The 11,222-nt window shown below is 40.3% G+C and overlaps 1 protein-coding gene across 2 annotated transcripts in view; it reads left to right on the forward strand.

Moving 5' to 3' along the window:
• Positions 1-4,942, forward strand: part of LOC112224760 (1-phosphatidylinositol 4,5-bisphosphate phosphodiesterase epsilon-1-like) — an 86,440-nt gene extending 81,498 nt beyond the window's left edge. For both annotated transcript variants that reach the window (XM_042305956.1, XM_042305957.1), the window contains exons 30-31: positions 1,620-1,826; positions 2,341-4,942. In XM_042305956.1, the coding sequence (XP_042161890.1) occupies positions 1,620-1,787 (168 nt within the window). In that variant the 3' untranslated portion in view covers positions 1,788-1,826; positions 2,341-4,942. The remainder of the gene's footprint in view (positions 1-1,619; positions 1,827-2,340) is intronic.
• The last annotated feature ends 6,280 nt before the right edge of the window (positions 4,943-11,222 follow it).

Consider the following 11,222-nt stretch of genomic DNA (forward strand, 5'->3'; position numbering starts at 1 on the left):
CTCTTCTAACTCAACTCCGCCTTGTCTCTGATGGTGTAGAGCAAGACCCAGTAGTTCTCTGGTTCTCGTCGGTGGGATGTTTAATACCGGAAAGTGGCCCATGTTAGTGTCCACATTAGCTACTGCAGAGCAGCCCAGTCTTGTAGAGCACCCTGGATTATCCCCTCGATCGTTTCGAATTGTCGCATCAAAAACAGCATGCAGCCTTGAAGTCTTTTTTTGCCAGAGCAAGACTTTTATTTAGGACCACGTTCAATGATCTGGTCTTTTGAGGCAACGAACTGTTTACACTTATCACAAGTGTATGTCAGTAAATTCTTTCTTCTTTCACACGTCTCATATTTCATGACTTTTGTGGCCATTTCCAGACCAGTCTACAAATCAGAGTAGTCAGAAACAGCCTTCCCGGCTACAAGAGCCATCCGCAAAGCGAGACGAGCTTTGCCGGTGACGGCAATGTAGCCTAGCTAGTCGTGGCTAGACCTAGCAGTTCAGTCAGGACAGTAAAATCCTGTCAAAAAACTGGGGGTTAAGAACAGCACTAACACATTGGTCCCAAAATAATGTTTTTAAAAGTATAAACCGCTGTGTCACCACTCAAACGTTCTGCTTCCTACTTTAAAAAATATATATATATTTAACCTTTATTTAACTAGGCAAGTCCGTTATGAACAAATTCTTATTTACAAAATATACAAGTTGCTGTATATTGGCGGGAACTGGAACACTCTGTTGCACACGTCGATCCAGAGCATCCCAAACGTGATCAATGGGTGACATGTCTGGTGAGTATGTAGGCCATGGAAGAACTGGGACATTTTCAGCTTCCAGGAATTGTGTACAGATCCTTGCGACATGGGGCTGTGCATTATCATGCTGAAACATGAGGTGATGGGGTGGATTAATGGCACGACAATGGGCCGCAGGATCTCGTCATAGTATCTCTGTGCATAAAAATTGCCATGGATAAAATATAATTGTGTTCATTGGCTGTAGCTTATGCCTGCCCATACCATAAGCCAACCGCCACCATGGGACACTGTTCACAATATTGACATCGGCAAAACGCTCACCCACACGACACCATACAAGTGGTCTGCGGTTGTGAGGCCGGTTGGACGTACTGCCAAATTCTCTAAAACAATGTTGGAGGTGGTTTATGATAGAGAAATGAACATTCAATTCTTTGGCAACAGCTCTGCTGGATATTCATGCAGTCAGCACACTCAAACTTTAGACTGTGGAATTGTGCACATTTTAGTGCCATTTTATTCTCCCCAGCGCAAGTTGCACCTATGTAATGATCATGCTGTTTAGTCAACTTCTTGATTTGCCACTCCTGTCAGGTGGATGGATTATCTTGGCAAAGGAGAAATGCTCACTAGCAGGGATGTAAACAAATTTGGACACAAAATTTGAGAGAAATTTCTGGGATGATTTTATTTCAGCTCATGAAACATGGGACTAACACTATACATGTTGTGTTTATATTTTTGTTCAGTAATATACGAACATAACACACCCACATCAAACCACAAGTTCAAGTGATTATTGTTGCTCCTTAGAATTCTTGCTTTTATCAGAAATAACTCTGACTACGTGTGTGCGTGCGCACTCAGATGGCCTGTGAGGACGAGAGGAAAGGCATCTTGTTTGCCAGCGAGCTGAAGAAACTGACGAGTTGCAGCCTGAGCGTCGTTGCCCCGGCCGCACAAGAGAGCAGCCACAGTAAGGATGAAAGCAGCAGGGCAGCATACGGTGTGCCTCTGACTGAGACCCATGAGTGAGACGCTCGGTCTGCAGTGTGTGGATAGAGTCCCCAGAAGGTACAGAAGTCCCTACAGTTTCCTATTGTCTTTACAACTAGGGCTTTCCCTATTGGCCCTAGTAGCCCCCATCTTTTTCGTCTCCTCCTTCTGGCCATGCCTATAAACGTCTTCCACAGTCAGTTTTCCTTTTTCAATTTCTTAACTTTTGACATCTTCATTTATTTACACAATATTTATATAATGCCATTTTTATTTTTTTACGCAATTATTTCTCGCCTCATTAATTAGGATAAATGAGTCACTCAGGGACAATGTCGAAGTCGATGTTATCTGCAGTGTTTCAAACAAAATGTTTATTTTAATATTGTATGTGTAGTATTTTATTATTGATATTTTAACAACTAGCATAACATAACACAATGACATGTATGATATGCATTAGTATATTTGAGTGGACAATGACATGGGCAGTTGTGTATTGCATATGAAGTACTGTATACTCAGATATGTATACAATACGACCGATATGTCTGTCGTGTTGTTGTCCACTACTTCCCTCTCCCTTTTTCAGGGTCTCTCTCTATAGGACTCGAAGTCCTGTGTGGTGGAGGCAGAGAGGCTCCTCCTGGGGGGTGGTGGCGGTCCTTGGGAGCAGGGCCCACACCGGCTATCTGACCACCTTAGAGCGCACCAGTATTCCTGAACACACCATGATGAGTTGAGTTAGTCCCTCCCGTGAGTAAAGAGCTTCCCCCAGAAAGTCCCACCCTGGCTGGCTGGTAGAGTTGGATGGCGGCTCCAGGATGACGGTTCGGAGTGAAGGAAGGTCATGTTATCTGCTGGGTCGTTAGCTGCCATCCCTCTGTGTTCATTAGGGTACACCGTAGCAAAACATTTTGCAATGGAAAAAGACAAGTGTTTCTTATTGGACAAGTTTAGGTAGTTCCTCCTTGTTTCAGTCCATTTTATTATTGTTTGGTGCCTAATGAATACATCCCTGAAGTGGTGGCCGTTGCTGAACGCAGTTGCTGAATGCAGCAGCCAGCCTAACCCTGTTCAGCCTGTTTATTTTTTTAGAATGAATATAGGCTTGATTCTTGGCCATGTTGTATCTTCTTCTACCCGCAGCTGAGTCATGGGCCTACTGTAGGCTGGTGTTGAATGTCTGCATGAACTCCAGACAGTGTATTTAGGTGAGGTGCGGGAAGCAGCAGTAGCTGCGGCTACCAGCCTTTCTCCTGCTAAGAATGAGGGCATTGTGAATGTGGCCAACAAGCTGGCTTGTTGTTTGATTCCCTTTGGCTGCATTTACACAGGCAGCCCAATTCTGATCATTTGCCTAGTTATTGGCAAAATAGCTGATCTGATTGGTCAAAAGGCCAATTAGTGGGGAAAAAATAATGCAGGCCTTATGTCCCAGTATTCACAGTACTGTAATTTATAACTATATAGTTGTGTATTTGATGATATTCAGTGTTTTGCACGTAGTAGTTTTGCTGTTATATTCAGTATTTTATATCGCCATTTTTCCCGATGGTTTATCTTGTTTGATATGAAAGAGTGCGCTTCAAAAGTATTGTAACGGTGACTGTTTTTGTTTTGGCTCCTTACTCCCGCACTTTGGATTTGAAATTATACAATGATTATGAGGTTATTAAAGTGCGGACTGTCAGCTTTAATTTGAGGGTAAAAAATATTTTGTCATTTTGGAGAATCTAAGAATCTAATATGTTTCGAAACACTTCTACATGAATGTGGATGCTACCGTTATTACGGATAGTCCTGAATGTATCGTGAATAATGAGTGAGAAAGTTGGACACATATCATACCCCCAAAACAATGCTAACCTCCCCTGTTATTGTAAGGGTGTGAGGTAAGCATGTATTGGGGGTATGATATTTGTGCGTCTGTCTTACCCATCATTATTCATTAGCCGTAATCATGGTAGCATCCACATTAATGTAGAAGTGTTAAGAAACATATTATATTCTTATTTACAATAAAAGTGACACCAAAATGACAATGCATGATTTATCATTCATTCCTATTGGTCACAAAATAATCTGAAACACAACCACAACAAACTGCAAATCCATCCAAGTGTGTAGAGTTACAAGCTTGAAGTAATCATAGTGTGCTAGGAATATGGGACCAAATACTAAACTTTTGACTACTTTAATACACATATAAGTGCATTTGTCCCACTACTTCTGATCCCCTAAAATGGGGCATTATGTACACAAAGTGCTCTAGTTTCTAAACGGTTAACCCAATATGGATGAAAATACCCTAAAGTTAAAGATAACAGTCTGCACTCTAACCTCAGTCATTTTAAATCCAAAATGCTGGAGTACTCACTGTATGATGGTGTATGGTGTTTGATATGACATTTGAAAACAAAATGAGATTTTGGTTTCAAATTCAACTCGTCATTGCAGCAGGTCCAAGCGTATCAGCACTTGAGAACCCCATCACCTCTTGATGTCAAAAGCAAGAGAGGTTTTCGAAAACCCCCAGGTATAATTAATTTTTTGTAAAACATCAAATCAAAAGTACATTTTTAAAGGGGCAATCAGCAATTCCTACATCCATTTTTGGACTAATAAATTGATAAGTACCCATTTTGATTCTTGAATAATATAACTTCATTTTAAAGGCCTCATAAGCTTAGTTCAACTGTCGTACCCCATCAGAACCCAAAATATAAGCTTGTTTTACTCCAATGTTTGTAAACAAACCAAATGTAAACAAACTATATAGCCTCAACATGGTTTAAAGTTTCATTTTGGGTGAGGCCGCTTTGCAATTGTTTTTACTGCTGATTGCCGCTTCAAAGTCATTTTGTTGATGTCTATTGGAGCACACACAACTATCATAATGTCAATACAGGGTTTAGCGATGTGTGATATTGTTCCCAAGTTGTTTATTGATGAAATTGATGATAGTATTATACGGAGTTGTCTACTAGGTGTTTTAACCTATGCCCATTTCAGTCTGTTGTCAGAAACTTGATTCAAATGGGGGCCATGTTGTTTCCCTCCTTAATTTAGAATGTGAATCACTAAGTGTGAGATTTGTATAACAAAGTCCATCTGTAGTTTTTTTCAACTTAGTATAAGTTTGTTTTAAAACTATGAAGGTGTGGCATTTCTAATGAATGATTTATATTGTACTTGGTGTCTGATCATTGGTACTGCAAAAGTGTCAACTTCCTTATAGATCTAGATACACATTTCAGCCTCTCTCCCTGGGTCCATACAATCTCACGGCAAACAAAATGATGGGCTTTTATGCAGCGTCTGTATGTGATGTATAAATACTACAGTAGTTATAATACATAGGCCACTACACTCGTGCCCGTTTACGGGTTGAAAATGGCAGATTTAGTCACTGATAAGTGTCTAAATTGGAACACAGTGGCTGTATAGTAACATGCTATACATTACGTCAGTGCTGTATGGGTTTTGACTGACAGCTGTTCTGAACTTGAGCACCGCACGCGACAAGAAGCTGCTCCCATCCCTCCTGCTAATTGGGCAACTTTTGCAAACGTTTTGTCTCAGTGAGGGAAATGCTGTCAATCAAGAGGATTCAATGTATTTTGAAAGATGAGACGATTGATTGATGATTTATAATAAATACCGCTTTGATGTCATGCAAGCAAGCCAATGTGCACTTCACATTTCCATATCATAAAACTCATGTCATATACAGTGTTAATGTTTGATCACTGATGTACAGTTACAATATGACATGGTGTCATACCCTGGGTTGTTCTGAACAGAATCTGTTTGTCTTTTGTGAAGAAGATTTGCTGTGGAACACGCACCTGAATGCACCCATGACTCCTTTCTATGCGCACCAAAATTATGATCTGTTTCTCTGAATTGCCCTGTGTAAGACTAACACTTTTAAAATCATATTTTATAACTTCGCTGGTCATGTTGGCTATTGAACAAGCTTATAAATGATGCCAACCTGACCCAGATTGAGATATATAATGGGCAGTTTTTGGATTGCGTAAACAACAGTAATTGTGTGATGGCGGGGATGCAGGGATGTGTTCCAAACAAAACAAATGTGTTTGCTCTAGTTTCTCAACCGCACAGCTTAGAGGGCTCAAAAGCACATTATCGTTGAAGACTGAGTCAAAGTGCATTGAAATTACTTAGGAACTGTGCACACTTGAGGTGTGTGGCCAGATTTTCAGATTTAGGTATCAACAAACGCAGTGAAAAGTACAGAAAATGTAAAGTGTTTGGAGTCAGTCTCGTGTCAAGGGAACTTTGGTCTTATAATTTTCTCATAATCTTAATCTGTTGCATTTCAATTGCTACCATGCTTATGCATGTGCTTTTCATATTTATTTTGTAAGAAACATTTCAATTTAACCCAATCAATGTAGGCCAATTCCCACGAGTGTAAATGGTTAAATGTCCAATATCAACAAATTTACAACCAATGAATGGGGTCGAGGGCATGGCTAAAATTGGTACAGAATTGGGACGAGTGTGAAATGTGATGGTTTTCAGCTATTTTCCTGCAATTCTATACAAATTGCAGGAAATGAACAAGTACCACAATGCCTACTTCCACATCGATGGTGCTGGAGTGGATCGGGTCGAGAGCTTCAAGTTCCTCAGTGTGTTCATATCACTAAGGAATTAACATGGTCCACACAGTTGTGAAGAGGCATTTCCCCCTCAGGAGGCTGAAAAGATTTGGTATGATGCACAAAAAGTTATAATGCTGCACCATTGAGAGCATCTTGGCTGGCTACATCACCTCTTGGTACGGCAACTGCAGGGCACCTGACTTCCAGGCACTACAGAGAGTGATGAGTACGGCCCAGTACATCCCTGGGTCCGAGCTCCCTGCCATCCAGGACCTCTATACCAGGCGGTGTCGAGGAAGATCCAGAAAATTGTCAGACTCCAGCCACCCAAGTCAGACTTATTTCGGAAACACTTTACTTGACACTCAGCGTCATAACATTATGACAGTCATAACCATGACTGCGGTAAATAAAATTGATTGGAAATGATTTGGAAAGGCACACCTGTTTATATAAGGTCCTAAAATTGACAGTGCATGTCAGAGAAAAAAAAACAAGCTATGAAATCGAAGGAATTGTTCGTAAAGCCCCGAGACCAGATTGTGTCGAGGCACAGATCTGGGGAAGGGTACAAAAAAATGACTGCAGCATTGAAGGTTCCCATGAAGATAGTGGCCTCCATCATTCTTAAATGGAAGAAGTTTGGAACCACCAAGACTCTCTTTTCTAGAGCTGGCTGCCCGGCCAAACTGAGCAATCAGGGGAGAAGGGCCTTGGTCAGGGAGGTGACCAAGAATCCAATGGTCATTCTGACAGAGCTCCAGAGTTCCTCGGTGGAGATGGGAGAACCTTCCAGAAGGACAACCGTCTCTGCAGGACTCCACCAATCAGAGCTTTATGGTAGACTGGCCAGATGGAAGACACGCATCAGTAAAAAGCACAGCCCTCTTGGAGTTTGTCAAAGGGCACATAAAGTACTCTGAAACAAGATTCTCTGGTCTGATGAAACCAAGATTGAAATCTTTGGCCTGCATGCCAAGCGTCCCGTCTGGAGGAAACCAGGCACCATCCCTACGGTGAAGCATGGTGGTGGCAGCATCATGCTGTGGGGGTGTTTTTCAGCGGCAGGGACTGGGAGACTAGTCCGGATCGAGGGGAAACCTGAAATGAAGCAAAGTACAGCGAGATCCTTGATGAAAACCTGCTCAGGACCTCAGACTGGGTTGAAGGTTCACCTTCCACCAAGACAATGACCCTAAGCACACAGCCAAGACAACGCAGGAGTGGCTTCGGGACAGGTCTTTGAATGTCCTTGAGTGGTCCAGCCAGAGCCCGAACTTGAACCCAATCGAACATCTCTGGAGAGATCCTGAAAATAGCTGCAGCAACGCTCCCCATCCAACCTGACAGAGCTTGAGATGATCTGCAGAGAAGAATGGGAGAAACTCCCAGCTACCTCAATTACCTCGTCCCCTGCACATCAACTCGGTACTGGTACTCCCTGTATATAGCCATGTTATTTTTACTCATTGTTATTTACAGTGTATTTATTCCTCGTGTCACTATTTACATGGACATATATTTATCTTTAATTCTGCATTGTTGGAAAAGTACCCATAAGTGTTTCACTGTTAGTCGACAGCTGTTAACGAAGGTTTTCCAGCACATAGCTTTGACCTGCTACAGTATTGGATTATTCACACACCACACTAAGACATTATCCCATTCCACTAACATTTCAAGCTTTTATTTATTATATGAAAGCAAGCTTTTATACTTAAAGTTGAAGTCGGAAGTTTACATACACCTTAGTAAAATACATTTAAACTCAGTTTTGCACAATTCCTGACATTTAATCCTAGTGAGGAGTTTGAAGGTAGGTCTTGAAATACATCCACGGGTACACCTCCAATTGACTCAAATTATGTCAATTAGCCTATCAGAAGCTTCTAAAGCCATGACATCATTTTCTGGAATTTTCCAAGCTGTTTAAAAGCACAGTCAACTTAGTGTATGTAAACTTCTGACCCACTGGAATTGTGATAGTGAAATAATCTGTCTGTAAACAAAGTAGATGTCCTAACCAACTTGCCAAAACTATAGTTTGTTAATAAGAAATTTGTGAAGTGGTTGAAAAATGAGTTTTAATGACACAATTAGGTTGGCATGTAAACTTCCGACTTCAACTGTACAAGACCACCAGGCTTGAGTGAGCTGTTCTGTGTTGTAGTAATGTGGTGCCTGTCTATATTTCCTTAATCCTTTACTTTAGCAATACATGTAATTGAGAAGAAAAAAAATGTAATCATAATGTTTTGGTCAGTAAGTGCTAAACATAAATCCAGGCGGTGGTGTGTTGGACACATTCACTAGATGTCTGTATGCATTCCTGATATTATCTAACCATTAGCTTACCAGTGTAATGGTGAATTAAGTGCAGAACCACTTGTTTTGCAAACATGGTCCTCTTTTATCAATGGACAGTTCAGTACCTATGTCAAATGAAGATGTAGCTTAAAGTTCTGTTTATTCCTTTTTGGGTAATGTAATGACAGTCATAATCACTGTCATGTCATAACGGCTGACATAACTTGTCATAACACTGTCATGAGCCACATTTAACTTAAGAAATTACACTTTGACACTTTCATGAAGCATTATGACCATCCTGTGTCACTTTACTTGGACTAACAAAATAAACTTTATGACACTATCCAAGAAGCATTATGACATCATAATCATATAAGCCAGATAGGTCTATCACGAACATGCCCTTATATCAGCCAAAAAAAGGTGCCTAGTCCTGCTCCTGAAATCTGCTTTGTTTTATTTAGGTGCATGTCTGACATTGTGTACACTATTACAATAATATGGTGAATAAAAAAATAGTATATATTTAACATGTCAACCGTATGTTTATGGTATAATGAAATGTTTTGCCTTGTGTGGTACGTTTTGTGAGTTTTGACACTTGTGTAGGTGTCATAACCAGCCATAAAATAATGGAATATCACAACAGGTGTTATGATGACCTTGTCATAACGTGTTATGTCGCTGTGTGTCAAGTATTTATTTTGCCTAAAGATGGTAACACTACACACTTACAATAGGCCTATATCTAAAAATACATGCAGAAATTAACATCCCATCATGCTGGTCATGTTTAAAAATGTGTGTGTGTGTGTACACACACACTGAACAAAAATATAAACACAAAATGCAACAATTTCAATGATTTTACTGAGTTAAAGTATAGATAAGGAAATCAGTCAATTGAAATGCATTCATTAGGCCCTAATCTATGGATTTCACATGACTGGGAATGCAGATAGGCATTGGTTGGTCACCGATACCTTTAAAAACATTTTTAAAAAGGTAGAAGCATGGATCAGAAAACCAGTTAGTATCTGATGTGACCACCATTTGCCTCATGCAGCGCGACACATCTTCATAGAGTTGACCGGGCTGTTGATTGTGGTCTGTGGAATGTTGTCCCACACTTCAATGGGTGTGCGAAGTTGCTGGATATTGGCAGGAACTGGAACCTGCTGTCGAACAGCTCGATCCAGAGCATCCCAAACATGATCAATGGGTGACATGACATGACTGGTGAGTATCCCGGCCATGGAACTTGAGACATCTGTGGCATTGTGTTGTGACAAACCTGCACATTTTAGTGGCCTTTTATTGTCCCCAGTACAAGGTGCATCTGCATAAAGATATGCTGTACAATCAGCTTCTTGATATGCCACACCTGTCAGGTGGATGGATTATGTTGACAAAAGAGATTGTTCACGAACAAGGATGTAAACAAATTTGTGCGTATGGAACATTTCTGGGATCTTTTATTTCAGCTTATGAAACATGGAACCAACACTTCACATGTTAAGTTTTGTATTTTTGTCACACACACACCCTTCAGAAAGTATTCATACCCCTGGACTTATTCCAAATGTTGTTAAAGCCTGAATTCAACAGATTTTAATACCCCATAATACCAAGCAAAAACTTTTTATTGAAAATGAAATACAGATATCTAACTTAAGTATTCACACCCCTGATTCAACACATGATAGAATTATATTTGGCAACGATTAAAACTAAGCCTCAGAGCTTTCCACACCTGGTACAAAATAATTGTAAAATGCTTCCAAGGTCTGTCAAGTAGATCATTGCTAGACAGCTATTTTCAGTTCTTGCCATAGATTTAATACAATTTAAGTCAAAACTAACTAGGCCACTCAGGAACATTAAAAGTAATCTTGGTAAGCAACTTGTGTATATTTGACCTTGTGTTTGAGGTTATTGTCCTACAGAAAAGTTTTAGTTAGAAAGCAGACAACCAGTTTTAAGATTTTATTTTTTATCCTAATAAAAATCTCCCTTGTCAATGACGAGCATACATGTTGCAGCCACCACGTTTGAAAATATGAGTGGTACTCAGTGAAGTGTTGTTGGATTTGCCCCTAACATAACACTTTGTATTCAGTACAAAAAGTGTATTTCTTTGCAGTTGTACTTTAGTTTATTGCAAACAGGATGAAAGTTTTGGACTATTATCCTGTATAGACTTCCTTTTCACTCGTTTGGGTTTGTATAACTACAATGTTGTCGACACATCCAGTTCTCCTTTCACAGCCATTAACCTGTTTTGAAGTCACCATTGGCCTCATGGTGAAATCCCTGAGCGGTTTCCTTCCTCTCCAGCAACTGAGTTAGGAATGACACCTATATCTTTGTGGTGTGTATTGATACACCATCCGAGTAAATAAGGGATACTAAATGTCAGCTTTTTAAATATGTATTCTTACCCATCTACCAATTCGTGCCCTTCTTTACAAGGCATTGGAGAACTTCCTTGGTCTGAAATTCACTGCTAAACTGAGGGACCTTACAG

The sequence above is a fragment of the Oncorhynchus tshawytscha genome, linkage group LG25 (genome assembly GCF_018296145.1).
Source record: "Oncorhynchus tshawytscha isolate Ot180627B linkage group LG25, Otsh_v2.0, whole genome shotgun sequence".
Taxonomy (NCBI): domain Eukaryota; kingdom Metazoa; phylum Chordata; class Actinopteri; order Salmoniformes; family Salmonidae; genus Oncorhynchus; species Oncorhynchus tshawytscha.